Source organism: Panthera onca, chromosome C2 (genome assembly GCF_046562875.1).
Source record: "Panthera onca isolate mPanOnc1 chromosome C2, mPanOnc1 haplotype 2, whole genome shotgun sequence".
Taxonomy (NCBI): domain Eukaryota; kingdom Metazoa; phylum Chordata; class Mammalia; order Carnivora; family Felidae; genus Panthera; species Panthera onca.
Genome location: NC_138347.1, coordinates 128433338 through 128450629, shown reverse-complemented (window position 1 = coordinate 128450629; position 17292 = coordinate 128433338). Strand labels below are relative to the sequence as shown.

General features: G+C 37.3%; 2 protein-coding genes across 8 annotated transcripts in view; one reads left to right on the top strand and one right to left on the bottom strand.

Annotated features, from left to right (window-relative positions):
• Window positions 1-17292, bottom strand: part of AMOTL2 (angiomotin like 2) — a 278572-nt gene that overhangs the window by 118198 nt on the left and 143082 nt on the right. The window lies entirely within an intron of this gene.
• The window catches only part of CEP63 (centrosomal protein 63), a 62909-nt gene that overhangs the window by 11629 nt on the left and 33988 nt on the right, over window positions 1-17292 (top strand). For all 7 annotated transcript variants that reach the window (XM_078432326.2, XM_078432325.2, XM_078432328.2 and 4 more), the window contains 3 exons: window positions 9951-10046; window positions 11012-11134; window positions 15242-15355. In XM_078432326.2, coding sequence (XP_078288452.2) covers window positions 9951-10046; window positions 11012-11134; window positions 15242-15355 — 333 coding nt within the window. The remainder of the gene's footprint in view (window positions 1-9950; window positions 10047-11011; window positions 11135-15241; window positions 15356-17292) is intronic.

Below are 17292 nucleotides of genomic sequence, written 5' to 3'. Positions count from 1 at the left end.
GACCCCCAATGTGGGGCTGAACCCCATGAACTGCAAGATTGCAACCTGAGCTGAAATCCAGAGTTGGATACTCAACCACCTGAGCCACCCAGGTGCTCCAAGATTATGATTCTTTTGATGACAATTATCAAAAGTATTTTAGAAATGTTTCACATAACAAGGAAAGAATTAGGCTTGATATAAAGTGGTTTATGCTTGTCAAGGGAGTCTGTCAGTGCCGTTTGCACTTTGGGTCAGAGCGGTACAGAGTAATATTGGCCGTGTCAAATTCAGTTTTCTGTGAAAGCCATTTGCTAAGCTGGAATGTATTTTAAAATTTTGTAGAACTTTGAGAATGTATTTTAAAATTACACTTAATGCAAACACGAAGGTGGTGAAAAAGTATATGAGATGGTAATTGTATTTGATTTTTTTAAACACTGTAATTTAGGTAGGGTCAATGCTCCTTGTCTGGTAAGCTACTTTAGCTACCATGTCTTTATTTCTCCTAGGGCAAAACAAAAGTAGTTTTGTTTAGTAAGTTAAATTGATTGTGGTTTCCTAGCTAAGAAAATCACCGTATGTACACATAGGTATCTAAGTTGTTTATTTTGTGAGAAACCCATTAAGGAAATTCCTATGTGTGTGATTTTGAGAATATTTAGTCACTATGAGGCTGTTTAAACTTATTCCTGTAGCTTAGTTTTGATGTCAAGGGCATTATTGCCGTTACTTAGTACCTCAAAAAGAAATTAAAGGGATTGAATGGATAGGTTCCATGGTAAGGATTTGAAGATTACAATTCTGGCCTGGGGACATAAAAGAAATTTAGAATTGTAGCTGTCTGGTCAATTTACTGCTTCATTGACTGGGCTGCTGAAAGTTGATTAAGTTTCTAGAAGTAAAGCGCTTTTACCAAATGCTAGTAATGAGAATCTATCCCATAGAGTTCGTCTGTGAAATTGTGTTGGTATTAACGTGTTTATAATCTGCTTTGATATAAGAGTTAGAAAATAGGACTTTAAGTTTTTGTCATTCTTATTTGTTTGAAAGTTACAGGCTTAGAAGCAGCCCTATGGTATGAACAAGTGCTACCCAAATGACAGGTGCGTGGTGAGATACAAAACTTTCACCAGAATGGACATCAGCACGTTGCATCATTTACTTCTTAGAACGTTTTGCTACATAAAAAATGCGAGTTACACTAAACAGTGTGTTTGGTGACATAATTGCTTCACATTCTGCCTCAAGCTCCTTATCTTGTGCTGGATTGCTGTAGCGACCAGCTCCAGCCTGTGTGCGCATGCGTGGTACTTGGAGGAATACTAGTATAAACAATTCATTTTGTAAGTGAGTGCTTTATGTGTTTTCTGATTACACTGTTGGGATTGGGTTGTTCGTTTTTTAAAATTTATTTATTTTTATTATTTTTATTTTTATTTAAGACAGAGTGTGGGCAAGCTGGGGAGGGGGCAGAGGGAGACAGAATCTTAAGCAGACTCCACACTCAGTGTGGAACCTGATGTGGGGCTCAATCCCATGAACCTGGAATCATGACCTGAGCTGAAATCAAGAGTTGGACGCTCAACTGACTGAGCCACCCAGGTGTCCTGGGATTGGGTTGCTGTTTTGGTTTGGGTTTTGGTTTTTAATTTTATTTAAATCCAAGTTAGTTAATATATAGCATAATAATGGTTTCAGGAGTAGAATTTAGTGATTTATCCCTTACATATAACATCCAGTGTTCATCCCAACAAGTGCCTTCCTTAATGCCCAACACCCATTTAGTATATCCCCCCACCCACCAACCCTCCAGCAACCCTCAATTCTCTATAGTTAAGAGTCTCTTATGGTTTGCCTCCCTCCCTCTCTGTTTGTAACTATTTTTTCCCCTTCCCTTCCCCCATGGTCTTCTGTTAAGTTTCTCAAGTTCCACATATGAGTGAAAACATATGATATCTGTCTCTCTGACTGACTTATTTCACTCAGCATAATACCCTCCAGTTCCATCCATGTTGCTGCAAATGGCAGGATTTCATTCTTTCTCATTGCCAAGTAGTATTCCATTGTATATATAAACCACATCTTCTTTATTTATTCATTAGTCAATGGACATTTGGGTTCTTTCCATAATTTGGCTATTGTTGATAATACTGCTGTAAACATCAGGGTGCATGTGCCCCGTCAAATCACCATTTTTTTATCGTTTGGATAAATGCCTATTGCAATTGCTGGGTTGTAGGGTAGCTCTATGTTTAATTTTTTGAGGAACCTCCATAGTGTTTTCCAGAGTGGCAGCACCAGTTTGCATTCTCAACAGCAGTGCAAAAGTGTTCCCCTTTCTCTGCATCCTTGCCAACACCTGTTTCCTGAGTTGTTAATTTTAGCCATTCTGACAGGTGTAAGGTGGTGTCTCATCGTGGTTTTGATTTGTATTTCCCTGATGATGAGTGACGTTGAGCATCTTTTCATGTCTCTGTTAGCCATCTGGATGTCTTTGGAAAAGTATCTGTTCATGTCTTTTGCCCATTTCTTGACTGGATTATTTGATTTTTGGGTGTTGAGTTTGATAAGTTCTTTATAGATTTTAGAAAATAACCCTTTATCAGATTTGTCATTTGCAAATATCTTCTCCCATTCCATCTGTTGCCTTTTAGTTTTGTTGATTGTTTCCTTTGCTGTGCAGAAGCTTTTTATCTTGATCAGGTCCCGATAGTTCATTTTTGCTTTTATTTCCCTTGACTCTGGAGACATGTGTAGTAATAAGTTGCTACAGCTGAAATCAAAGAAGTTGTTGCCTGTATTCTTCTCTAGGACTTTGATGGTTTCCTGTCTCACATTTAGGTCTTTCATTCATTTTGAGTTTATTTTTGTGTATGGTATAAGAAGGTGGTCCAGGTTCATTTTTCTGCATGTCGCTGTCCAGTTTTCCCAACATCACTTGCTGAAGAGATTGTCTTTTTTCCATTGTATAATCTTTCCTTCTCTGTCAAAGATTAGTTGGCCATACATTTGTGGGTCCATTTCTGGGTTGTTTATTCTGTTCCATTGATCTATGTGTCTGTTTTTGTGCCAGTCCCATACTGTCTTGATGATTTCAGCTTTGTAATACAGCTTGAAGTCTGGAATTGTGATGCCTTTGGCTATTTGGGGTCTTTTGTGGTTCCATACAAATTTTAGATTGTTCTAGCTCTGTGAAGAATGCTGGTGATATTTTGATAGGGGTTGCATTGAATGTGTAGATTGCTTTGGGTCGTATAGACATTTTAACAATATTTGTTCTTTTGATCCATGAGCATGGAATGTTTTTCCATTCCATTGTTTCTTCTTCAATTTCTTTCATAAGCTTTCTATAATTTTCAGTGTACAGATCTTTTACTTCTTTGATTAGGTTTGTTCCTAGATATTTCATAGTTTTTGGTGCAATTGTAAATGGGATTGATTCCTTGATTTCTTTTTCTGCTGCTTCATTATTGGTGTATAAAAATGTAACTGATTTCTATATGTTGATTTTATATCCTGTGACTTTTCTTAATTCATGTATCAGTTCTAGCAGTTTTTTGGTGGAATCTTTCAGATTTTCCATGTAGAATATCATATTGTCTGTGAAGAGTGAAAGTTTAACTTCTTCCTTGCTGACTTGGATGCCTTTTATTTCTTTTTGTTGTCTAATTGCTGAGGCTAGGACTTCCAACACTATGTTGAACAACAGTGGTGAGAGTGGACATCCCTGTCACGTTCTTGACCTTAGGAGGAAAGCTCTTAGTTTTTCCCCACTGAGGACGATATTAGCTGTGGGTCTTTTGTATATGGCCTTTATGATCTTGAGGTATGATCCTTCTATCCCTACTTTCTTGAGGGTTTTTATGAAGAAATGATGCTAAATGCAAATACATGCAAAATGATGTATTTTGTCAGATGGTTTTTCTGCATCCGTTGAAAGGATCATGTGGTTCTTTTTCTTTTATTAATGTGATGTATTATGTTGATTGATTTGCAGATATTGAACCATCCCTGCATCCCAGGGATAAATCCTACTTGATTTTAATATGTTGTTGGATCCAGTTTGCTAGTATCTTGTTGAGAGTTTTTGCATCCATGTTCATCAGGGAAATTGGTCTGTAATTTTCCTTTTTAGTGGGGTCTTTGTCTGGTTTTGGAATCAAGGTAATGCTGGTCTCATAGAATGTGTTTGGAAATTTTTATTCCATTTCTGTTTTTTGGACCAGCTTCAGAAGAATAGGTATTAAAACTCTTCTTTACATGTTTGGTAGAATTCCCCTGGGAAGCCATCTGAATATATCTGTTAAGTTCATCTGATCCATTGTGTCATTCAAAGTCATTGCTTCCTTGTTGATTTTGCTTAGATGATCTGCCCATTGTTGTAAATGGGATGTTAAAGTCCCCTACTATTATGGTATTATTATCAAAGAGTTTCTTTATGTTTGTGATTAATTGATTTATGTATGTGGGTGCTTTCAAGTTGGAGGCATAAATATTTACAGTTGTTAGATCTTCTTGGTGGACAGATCCCTTAATTATGATATAATGCCCTTCTTCATCCTTTTTTTACATCTTTGTTTTAAAATCTAGTTTGTCTGATATATGTATGACTACTCTGGCTTTCTTTTGACATCCATCAGCATGATAGATGGCTACTTTCAACCTGCAGTGTCTTTAGGTCTAAAATGAGTCTCTTTTAGGCTGTCTTTTTTTTTTTTTTTAATGTTTATTTATTTTGAGAGAGCATGAGTAGGGGAGAGAGAAGAGATTGAGAGAATGAGAGAATCCCAGCGCAGAGCCTGACATGGTGCTCAATTCCACAGACCATGAGATCATGACCTAAACCAAAATCAGGAGTCAGACGCACAGCCAACTGAGCCACTGAGGCCTGTGGATTGGTTTTAATGGCCATTTCTGCTAGTGTTACCTCCTGACACCATGCAGTGCAGGTTGACTTAATGAAACAAACAAGTAAGGAATTTGGAGTCCTGGCTGTGCCTCTTTCCAGCTGATTGGCCTTGGACAAATATTCTAACTTCTCTGAGCCTGTTTAATCATGTGTAAAATTGGAACGTAATGCTTATGTCCCAGGGTTGTTGTGAAGAGTGAGTTACTATTTAAGAATTCTCTTTGAAAACTTCCAATTGTATCTAAAACGATCCGTTATTTCAGTTTTTTCTTCTGTCATCCATAGTGACAGTTTCAAACCTTGGCTCCCGTTTCTCTGCCTAATGCCATCCCTTCTCAGCATTTAACCTCTTTTTTTCCTCTAAGAAATTGAAATATTGTTGAGTGCCCATTATGAACAAGACCCCTGATACATAAATAAAAGTAAACAGTCTTTTCTTCACATTTAGTATTTATGCTTGCCACATGTAGTAAGTAAAAAGAAAAATGGTTCTGCAAGGTTGGTAAGAAAAAACAGTAATCACCTGGCTTACCCCTCTGAAGCTGGAATTCTGGCTGCTTGGAAGCACTCATTTCAATGCCTTTAAGTCTTTTGGTATTCTCCCCATGTTTCTAAGTAACATTTGATACTGATTTTTTTTTTTAATTTTCAGTTTTAGCTATTTATCTAATGACTTGTTACTATGAAAGATAAGGGTTTTACTCTTTTACATACAATTTTCATCCCCTCATCCTGCCAGGATTGTATATCTTAATTTTTGGTTAGATCAGTATTTCATATTTACATCATTAAGATGGTAGATATTATTCACATCTGAGACAGATAGTCTAATGGTAAGCATATTTCTTACATAATTTTTTGTTTTCCTGGGAATTAATAATTATCTCATTTTCATTTACTTTTTAAAAATGTACCTACCACTGATTCTTCCCAAACTCTCTGACCCAAGTGTAAGTCTTCTCTGTGTGTTCGGACATATCAGGTAATTTATTTATTTTTTTTCTTTTTTGTGAAGATGTCTTTAGTGGAACTTGTCATTCTCGAATAAGGATAAGCAACGCTGTAGGCTAGCTGGAGAGCTGTGATTTTGGGAACTCCCTTCACCAGTATTCTAGAGTTTCTTATGCTTTTCTCCTTTTTGTCTTTGTATTCTGTCATATTCTTTATTAGTTTATTTCTTCGTTTTTGGTAGAACATACTTTTGAGATCTTCTATGTCTAAAATAACCGTAGTCTCTTTTTATGTCAGATTGAGAGTTTTATCAGCTGTAGAATTCTGCTTTCAAAGTAAATTTTATACAGGATGTTTTTAGTTAAATACGAATCTTTTAGGCTTTAGCATCTGATAATGATAGACTGGTTAAATTTGACCAGCCCACCCACTGAGAATAACTAGGTAAGTTAGATTAAAAAAAAAAAAAAAGTCTGCTTGAAGTAGAGTGCTAAACAAGCTGGTGAAGAATTTACCAGGCCAGGATCTGGGCTAAACGAGAGGTTGAGGCAGGAGCCCAGGGTTGGGGAAGTTATTAGCTGAACCTAAAGAAGGTAGCTCAGAGGATAGAGACTGAATGGGGTTTTTGATAACTTCAAGGAGCTAAGAGAATAAAAGATTTGGTGTCCAAAGCAGCTGTGAACCCCTCCTTACTGTGGGTTGGGACCTCAAAAGGCAGCACTCTAGGAAGAAGGATGGGCTGGATATAAAACAGGCCCTCTTGAAATTGTCACTCAGCCACAGACATTTGGATCTTGAAACAGTTTAAGGTGACCCTAGAGTGCTGCTGTCCCTAGGCATCTCCAAAGTTCTAAGCCTTCCAGGAACCTGGAAGAAGCAAACTTAATTTTTTTCCAGAGGGAAAAAAACCCCACTGTTCTGGGGCTTGAATTATTTCTTCAAATAATTTTTGCAAATACAGTGCCTGATACCCACTCAGAAAGTGACCCCTGACACACAAGAAGATAAGCAACAAAAATGCGAAAAAGCAGAAGCGACAGAAGTTAGACACAGATACATGGCAAATCTAGATATTGGGCAAATACCATGCTCCAACTTTGCAATAGCTGTGTTCACTATGGTCAGGGAGGTAAAAGATAAGATTGAGCACTTCAAGAAAAAATTGAAAACTATATAAAAAATGAAATGAGGGGGAATTATAATATTGAAAAGTAAAATAACTCAAATTAAGGCCTTAAAGATTAAGAGATAATTAAGAGAGCTTGGATATAGGACAGAAGAAAATGTTTAGAATAAAGCACGGGCAAATGATGGAAAATATAGAGGGAAGATAAGAGAAAGAGGATGCAGTGAGAAAGTTTAATATGAGTGTTTTTGGAATCCCTGGAGGAGAAGAAAAGAGTATGAATGAGCAGAAGCAATATTTGAAGATAAATTAACCAAATGTGAGGAAGGCCATGTATTTTTGAAGTCAGAGAATCTCAAGCAAGATAATAAAAAGGTTAGTAAAAAGAAATATTTACCTATGTTGAAAGCTAAAGACAAAGAGGAAGTCTGAAAGCAATCAGAGAAAAAAAAGATTATTTAACAAGAAAAAAAGATTATCTATAAACAGCTCTGAACAGCTGACTTGTCAGCTAAAACAGTGGAAGCCGGAAGCCAATAGAGTGATCCTTACAAAGAAATGACTGTTCTCCCTTGCCAAACCAAAATCTATATCCAGAGTAAAGATGACATAAAGATATTTCAAATCAGTAAAAATTGAGAGAATTTGTCATTGACAGACCAGCGCCAAGGAAATACTAAATGTTCTTCAGGCAGATGGAAAATGATCTCAGTTGGAGTTGAGCAGATAAGGAAGAAATGTAAGACAACAGTAAATATGTGGGTAAATCTAAATGAACAGTGACTGTATGTAACAACAGTAGCCTTTTCAGTTTTACATATATGTGTAATTATGATGGCATTTAAGTCTGGTTGGGGTATAAATGGAATTAAAATATTTTTGTAGTCCTTGGGTTGCCTGGGCATTGGTAAAATGACTAACACTGGATTTGTTAAGTTGCAGACCTATGTTTTAATCTCGAGAGAACTATTAAAAGTATATATTGATATATTAATAGAGTATATATTTTCCAAGCTACTAGAGAGAGAATAATGAAATGATCAGAAGTTACCATTTCCAAAGAAGGCAGGAAAGGAGAGAAAAAGGATCTTAGTGCTTATTAAGTACACATTGTACTTAATAAATGACAGATTTAAGGTTTCCTCTGCTATCTGAAGGTTCACCTTACACCACTTCTGCTTTTCAAAAGACTTAAGTTAGTACCTGTCTTTGCTAACTGAAAAAGCTGAAGAGGATTTTTACTTTTATGAAGTGATCATTGCTTCTTTGCTTCATGCCATCTTGGCTTGTAAACACAGGTTTCATGGGAAGGCTTTCAGATAGTGGGGGGATCCTTGCAGGTCCATTAAATGTAATTGCATAAAATGGCCTAATTAAAAGATACAAATTGTCCAACTGGATACAAATAATTAAACTCAATCATTTGGTGTTTATAAAGATGCACCAAAATTGAATTGTTCTTAAAAGAATTTTGTTTCTGTTTTTTCTAATTAAGATAAAACATTATGTTGATTTCAGGTGTACAATGTAACGATTCAGTAGTTATGTATATTCTGAAGTGATCAGATCAATAAGTCTAGCTAACATGTGTCACCATACATGCTTACAAAATTTTTGTGTTTGTGATGAGAACTTTTTTCCCCCAAAGCTTTAGATGCCTCTATTTTCTCCTTTATTGATACTGCCTATTAGGATATGAATCTCTGAGGTATTTGGTGATCAGTATTTTTATCTTATTTTATTTTAAATTAATACATACAATATTATATTAGTTGTAGGTATACAACATAACAATCTACATGTTACAAAATGCTCACCATGATAAGTGTAGTTACCATCTGTCACCATACAAAGTTATTATAGTATTATTGACTTTATTCTCTATGCTGTACTTTTCATCCTTCTGGTTTATTTTATAATTGTAAATTTGTAGCTCTTAATTCCCTTTGCCTATTTTGCCCATCCCCCTGCCTTCCTCACCTGGCAACTACCAGTTCTCTGTATTTATGAATTTGTTTCTGTTTGTTTTGTTTAGTTTTTTAGATTCCACATATAAATGGGTGATGAGAACTTTTAAGATGTAATTGTCTTGTTTGCTTTTTTTTTTTGAATGTTTATTTATTTTTGAGAGAGGGAGAGAGAGAAAAAGCACAAGTGGGGTAGGGGCAGAGAAAGGGAGAGAGAATCCCAAGCAGGCTCTGTGCTTTCAGCGTGGAGCCCGATGTGGGGCTCAGACCCACGAACCGCGAGAACATGATCTGAGCTGAAGTTGGATGCTTAACCAACTAAGCCACCCAGGCGCCCCTGTTTACTTTGTTTTTTAACTTACTACATTGTGATTATTACCTCCTGTTCCCCATTCTCCCTCTCCCTCCTCACTTATTAATAGATGAAATTCTAACTGGTTATGGAGAGATGTAGAGAGAGACTGATGGGTATTGATGGAAGTGAGGGCTGATAACTAGCTGTGGCTGGTATCAAGCCATTGAAAAATGGTTGGGATAATGCCCTTACTCTGGTTGCTGGAACTGATTTCTTTGAAGTGGGGTAAATGGTAAAGCAGGTTCAAGCCTCCTACTGTCTTTCCATCTAACATGACTATTCTGCACTTTGATTTCTATAACTTTTTCTTGAAGTCTTACTGATTTTTGTTCAATATTCTTAGTTTCCAAGGTTTTTACAACCTTGTATCTCTTAATTTTTTCATGAGTTTTTTTAAATAAAAAATGTTGGGGAGAATAAGTCAAACAGCAAGTTTTCATGTAAATCTAGAAATTTTAGAAATGTTCTGTTTTCCATTTTTTGTCAGTGTTATGGATTTTTAGGTAATTAGATGTTTGATTTCCTGAGAAGTGGGGTATTACCATATACAGTTGAGAACTTGTTTTTACGGGTAAGTGCAAAGGTTATTTCCTATTTCAAGGTTTCAAGGATATTGTTTCAATGCCAATAATGAAAAATACTACACCTTTTGGCTTCTAGGTTATTATGTTGCGTCAACAAGTAGAAGAACATGAAAAAGTTAAACAAGAGATGGCCATGGACTATAAGCAGGAGTTAAAGAAACTACATGAAGAAGTAAGATTTTAATTATGTGTTGCATAATTCTCTCTTTAACCCTTAGAATTTTGTTAACGGGCCTGTTTGGACTTCATAAAACGAGAAGTGTATATATTCTCTGGGAGGTATAGGGTTAGAAATTTATTTCTTTGTTTTTAAATTCAGGCAGAGTCTTGTCTAATTATATGTTTGATGCTATCTAAACAGGGATTCTAGAATGTGTTTCTCAGCTGACTACCTGAAAGAAATAAAGCCGTTTTTGTATAATACTATAAAATATTGATACCAAGAACTTACGTAAAAAAATTTAATGTTTGAGTTAAATCAGCTAGATTTTAAATAATGGAGAATCCAGAGTTTTCAAAAACATTTTGGGATAAATAAGAAAAGTAAAAATTGTAGCAACTCAATGTTGCTAATTAACTGAATGTTGAGTTAAATCAGCTAGATTTTAAATAATGAAGAATCCAAAGTTTTCAAAAGCATTTTGGGATAAATAACAAAAGTAAAAATTGTAGCAACTCAATGTTATTCTCCAGATTAGGAAAAAACAACAACCTGCTCTTATTTTTATTTAATTCCAAAGCATTCCTCTCCTGCTTACTGAATATCAGTGTTCCACAGGAGAATGACTCAAGAACCACAGGTCTAGAGAAAAGAAAAAAGAATTTTTATTTACTGCTTTTATCATGGGTGTGGTTTATGGGGTCCTTAAGTGCAAGGCTATTGTAATAAAAATTAAAGTTTTGTTTAAAAAATATTTTTCCCTTGATTTTTTTCTTTGATGCAATATCTTTCTGTTCTAGTGTTTATTTTTTATATGCAAGTTTGAATCGTTTGTATTTAATTTGCAAATCTAACACGCTCAGTCTATTTTCAATAGTCCTGTTTAGCACTGCTCTTGCTTTCATAATACCAATTTGCTCCACCATGACTGTTTACAAATTCTTAAATTTTAAGTCTAGAAATAACTGTGTCTACAGTTAGGCAGACTGAAAAGAAGCTATGAAAGACTACAGAAAAAGCATATAAGGGACTTCAGAGGAAACACCAAAAATCACAGGGAAGATCGATCTGAAATTGAGAGGTTAACTGGAAAAATAGAGGTATGTTCATGGTAATAATTTCTTCATAGTGGTTGGCAGACTTCCTGTAGGAAGGTGCTCTTTCTAGAAATGGTACTAGTTCTGAACCTGGTTTTCTGCCGTCTCCAGGACTGGCGTGGAGCTATTTCAGAGGTACATCCTGTCATCACCTGGTCTCCTGTGGTTAATGGGGTTATTACCTATCAGTAGTTTCCAGTGGGGCACTACCACCCTTTGAGGGCATTTGGAAATGTACGGACACATTACTTTAGTTGTCCAAATGACTGGGAGTGAAACTAGTGTTTAGGGACAGGGACTAGGGATTCTAAACATGCCCAGGGCCACACTACACAGGAAGGGTTACTGTCCCCAAAATGCCAATATTGAGAAACATTGACCACCAGTCACTACCAGTCCTCCATGGGCAGTGTCCTTGTCTTATTTACCACCTAATAGAATAGGGGTTAGTAAATGTTGAAACTACTTGGCTTTTTGTACAGAGTACTGTGCATATCAGATTGCTTATCCTCAGTTCCCATTTAGATGTAGTAAGCCATTTACTCCCTTCTTTGCTAACTTTCTTTTTATTAAGGCAGAGTAACTCTGGTTATTGTGTATGTTGATTCCCAGAGGACCTAAGGGAGGTGGTGAGTTAACACTGCCAAGAGTGAAGGAAGAAACAGCATGAGGCTGTCACTCTTTTCCCTGGTATCTGCCTCTCCCCTCCTCTGTCTATGCCATTGGTCCTCCAGTGTACCAAGAATCACCAGAGTCCTCTTTAGGCTGTCAGAGATTCTGCTCCAGTAGTATGATGTGGGGCCTAGGAATCTGCATTTTATCTAGCTCCCCTGGGTGTTTGTAATTTGAGAAGTATTGTTCAACATCTCTCTATGATTAGATACAATTTTCTCAGAGCATCTGTCACCCACAAATACCATTATTACTATTTAGAATTGTAATTTCTATAGTTAGTGTTCTTTTACATCATACTATTTTTATACATTCGAAGAGCCTAGACTCAGAGGACTATGCAGATACTGCTTCCTTTCCAGGCACCTTCAGCGATACCTGAGGTTTTCTCCCCAGACTCCTCATCTTCCTCTTGTTCCTCATTACCACTTCTTGGCCATTCTCTTTTCTACCTTAAGACCCCATCTTTGATCTTCATGTCTTCAGCCTGTATCCCCTACCAATATACATACAACCAAAGTCGTCATCTTCTGATCCTTGGGTTATTTCCCTTAGAGGTTTCAGCTTCCAGGACACTGTCACTGTCTCCAACAATACACTTACCATAATTCTTAAAGATTTCAGTATCTACAAGGATGATACTTATATGACTCTGGTCTTTGAATTCCTTGTTGTTCTTTCCTCCATGGGCATATTGATCTCCTCCTTATCTCATCCACCCATTCCCGCTACTGTTCCTTAGGTGTCGTCATGACCAAACTTGCAACCCTCCTGGAATCACATTTTTAAGCATTTCATTCTTTGACTACCATCCTTCTCTTTTTAGCTCACTTCCTCTAGTCCCTTGACTCTCAATAGTCACTTGATCCCATCCCCAAGTGATTGAATTCTGCCACCTTTTCACTGCTGCATACCTATCACATGCCTTCATGTGTCAGTCATTACCCAGCTTCAATTCCATGGTAACATTCCTTATATTCCCCTTCAGCTCCTGTGTCCCTCTCTTACTTCATCATATTTGCTTGGCAAAACCATAACTGTAGTTAAATCCAGCTTTCTGCCCAGTCTCTACTTGCCATGTGTGGTAGACCGTGGCTGGAGAAAAACATAATTATGCTGACTGGCCTCATTTTAAATTCATGGTCACTTCCTCAAATAAGTCCTAATGCTACCCAGAAACATACTATATTTCCCTTCACTCTGCTACTTTCCATAATGACTATTTCATACTTTCTCTTTTCTCAAATTTCGACACTTTTTTCCACATTCTTATATTTGGGTGATGATCTTGCTTTCCATTTCATTGAGAAAATAGAAGCAATAAGAAGAGATTTTCACAGACTTCTGACACTGTATCTTCCCACCTATTTGCATCTGTGCCCATATACTTTGCCTTCTTGCTGGTGGAACTGCCCATACTCTCCCCGATCCTTACCCAAGACATGGCTCCACCGATTCTTCTCTCTTCTGCATCCTCCCTTCTTTCATACTGGATATTTCCACCACCATCCAGATTTCTCCCCTCTTAAATCCTCTTTTGACCTCTCTTTCTCTGGATGCTGCCCCATTTTTTTCTTCATTTTTAAAAAATGTTTATTTGTTTTTGAGAGAGAGGGCAAGCAGGGTAGGGGCAGAGACAGAGGGAGACACAGAATCTGAAGCACAGAGCCCAACGTGGGGCTCGAACTTTTGGAATCATGCATGACCTGAGCTGAAGTCGGATGCTTAACTGGCTGAGCCACCCAGGCACCCATTTTCCTTTGTTTTATAACTAAACTACTTTAGGCATCTGTACTGGTCTCCAATTCCTCATTGTCCATTTTTCTTGCACCCACTCAATAAGGCTTTTGCCCCCTCAACTCTGCAGAAGCTATTTACTTGGAGGTCACCAATGACTTGTACCTGAAAATAGTTCCTTGATTTGACTTAGAGAACAGCCATACTTTCCTGGGCTTTCTCCTACCTTGTTAACCAGTCCTCTCAATCTCTTTTGATCCCCAGCCTTTTACCTTTGGAATACCCTAGGGTAGTGTCATTGGACCTCTTCTTTTTTCTATCCGTGCTCCCTCCCTTGGTGATATCATCCAGTCTTGTAGTTTTTAGCACTGTATATATGTTGATAATTCCCACTTTTATGTATCCAGCCTTGACCTGTCCTTTTTGCTACAGAATAATTTTTCCAACTGCCTGTTTCAGCTGTTTCACATCTCCACCTTGATGTCTAAAGCTGTGTCACACTTCATACTGGTTTTCTCTTCCCCATCTACCAACACCATTCCTGTTTTAGTTAATGGCAACTCCATTCCTCAACTTTTCAAGCCTAAAACCTTGGAGTCACCCTCGGCTTCTCTTTTCTCCACACAGCAGCCAGAATGATTCTGTTGTAATTATGTCAAACTCCCAACTCTGAGCACTGTGTGCTCCATTTTCTCTAAAATAGGTATTATCATGTAATGTATTATACAGTGAATGTGTTGTCTATTGCCAATTGAATGGGGCTAGGATTTTGTTTGTTTTTGTTAACTGTTGTATCCCCAATCCCTAAAAGAGCCCCTGGCATATATAGGAGAATGAATGAATGAATGAATGAATGATTATCAGAAAGCTGGTTAACTGTGATTACCCCCAAGTTAGCATGAGACTTCTGGAGTTGAGGGTCCTAGAGAACAGTGATAGAAATCCCTTTGATTTTCATAACTCATAATTTCATATTTTATATGATCATAAATCATATTTTCATAATCATATTTTCATAAATATTGGGCTCATCTTCTTTGTTGCTCATGCAACTTGTAGTGACCCATCATTAATTTTGACTGTTCCACTTTGGGTTACAAATACCTGTTAAAATTTAGTACAGATCTCCCATTATTATTCAAGTTCTTGCAGTTGTTCTGTTGAGATGGTAAAAATCTGGATATCAAAGGGTATTCTGCTTTAGGAATCTATTTGGTTCCTGAATTTCAGATACTGAGAAGAATTGGGCTACGGAGGGACTTACCTGAAAATTTATTTGATCTGTTCAGTTTCTGTGTTTGGATATCAAGAATTGGTAGCAGGATCTCCTCATAATCATATTTTGAAATTTTAGTTCTCTTCAGATCAGTTTTCTGAAGAACATCACAAAAAATGATAACAACCTTTAGGTGGCAGCAAATCTGTGAAAACCATCGTGGACCCAGTATTCAGCATCTGTGCTTCATACTCTTCACCATTAGGGTGTTAAATTTAGAGAGACAGATCTCCAGAGGCTCAGTATGTCAGGAATTTAGTGTTGCTCTCCAGTTCTATCAGCTAAGTGAGTAATGGAGCTCCTGCTGGGGAGTAAGGTGTGTGTATACCCAGGGACGAGGGGAAAAATTAAAGTAAGAATGAATCTGGGAAGCATGACAGTAAGGAGAAGCACTTAGAAGTTAAGTACCTTAATTGCCTCTTCAGGAATTTCGTCAGAAATCACTGGACTGGGAGAAGCAACGCCTGATTTATCAGCAACAGGTATCTTCTCTGGAAGCACAGAGGAAGGCTTTGGCAGAACAATCAGAGATAATTCAGGTAGGTTTAAGCCATTTTAAAAAAAGAGGCGGAGAAGTCTTGATGACATTGGCACTAGCTGAACGCAGTACAAGGGTGCTCTCTCATATCTGCTCACGTCTTTGTGCCACATGCTCCTTTGCCTGCTCCCTCCCTCCCTTGTGTTCTCTTGCCCTCTCACTCTGTGGCTGTCTGGTTCTCCTGATCACTACATGCTCACGTTCACGTCATTCTCCTAATCTTGGTCTTCCCTTTTTCTCCCCCTCTGTCCTTCCCCTTCTCCCTCTCTCTACCTCTGTTGTTTCTCTGTTTTCTTTTCCATTTCTTTAGTGTTTGGCTGTTTCTGGCTCTTGCCTTGGCTCCACTTCTGTGTCTCGCTCTGTTTCTGATAGCTGGGGTACCTTGGCTGAGATGCCTCCTCCAGGGAGCCTCAGATCGGCTGCTGTTTGCATACAGATACTAAGAGATTCATACTGCACTGATGTGCATACTAACTAAAAGTATCTTTGTGGTGACAGATACTTTTTAGAACTGTAGTAAAAACCTTTTTTTAAATGAACTGGTGGCTTAATTGCTACCTAATTTGGGGATATTGCTTCTTAGAATACACTCATTTTGTATGCTTTTCCAATTAAAAACCAAGAACATAAAAGGAAATGAACATAGAGGGGAGTAAATATTTGTGACCATTCATTGTGTGCCAGACGCAGTCTCAGTGCTTCTTCTAGAAGCAGTTATCTGGAATATATTGTTCTGTGTTATCTCTTTCATTTGATAATCTGTCAAGGTTGGTAGTTACCTCCGTCTTACAGAATAAGGGAATTACTGGAGAAATTACAAGAGCTGAAGGAAAACCTTAAAAAAATATATTAAAAAAAAAGTCTGCATTATTTTCTGCTTTAAGTCTCAGTAATGTTTTGGCTTTTAATCATTCCCCTGAAATAACAGCTGGCTGATAAAGTACCATGAATGCTGTGCTGTGAGTAACTCTGGTCAGGTGGCACGAGGGGCCTCCAGCATCCTCAAGGAGGAAAATTATTTACTAGGCTGCAGCAAGCTATGCAGTCAGAGTGGGCCAATAAAATCCTGGATGTCTAGACCAGAGTTTTTTTTTTACCTGAATGCTAAAGCACTGTGCAAACATAAATAGTTATAAGATATTGTTAAATTCTTTTTTTTTTTAATGTTTATTTATTTTTGAGGGAGACAGAGCTCCTCCAGGGGAGGAGCAGAGAGATAGGGAGACACAGAATCAGAAGAGGCTCCAGGCTCCGAGCTGGCAGCACAGAGCCTGACACAGGGCTCGAACCCACAAACTGCGAGCTCATGACCTGAGCTGAAGTTGGACATTTAACCGACTGAGCCACCCAGGTGCCCCTATTATATTCTAATTGTAACCTTCAGGTTGGAAAAAAAAAAAAGGAATCACATCCTACTTTTTAGTTCTCAATTACTCATCTGTGGAGTGTGCTTACTATTGATTGCAAATCCTTTTTTCAAATTACTATTGTGATTACTCTGCATAATTAAACCTCATTGTTGGTAAAAGTGAGATTTTTATTTACCATAATTCAGCTAGGCTAGAAGAAGCAGCCTTTAAAAAGCCAGCACTTGTTTTCCCTACTAAGGGTGTTTGAATTATTCTTCTGATACTCTGCCTGCTTAACTCAAAAAATGTTACTGATAATATATTTCTCTTTCTTCCTTAGCAAACTAAACAAAATTAAATCTTCATGTGATTCAGTATGTGGCAGTGCTGTGTGAGCGTCATTAAAAAAAAAGAAAAAAACTTTTAAATGAATTTCTGTATAGTTGTTACCCAACATTAGATGGTTACCATCATTTTGCCAGTCTTTTTTTTTTTTAATTGTGGTAGAAAACACTTTAAAATTTACCATGTTAATGATTTTAAAGGGTATGGTATAGTAATGTTAACTATATGCATAGAGTTGTGTAAC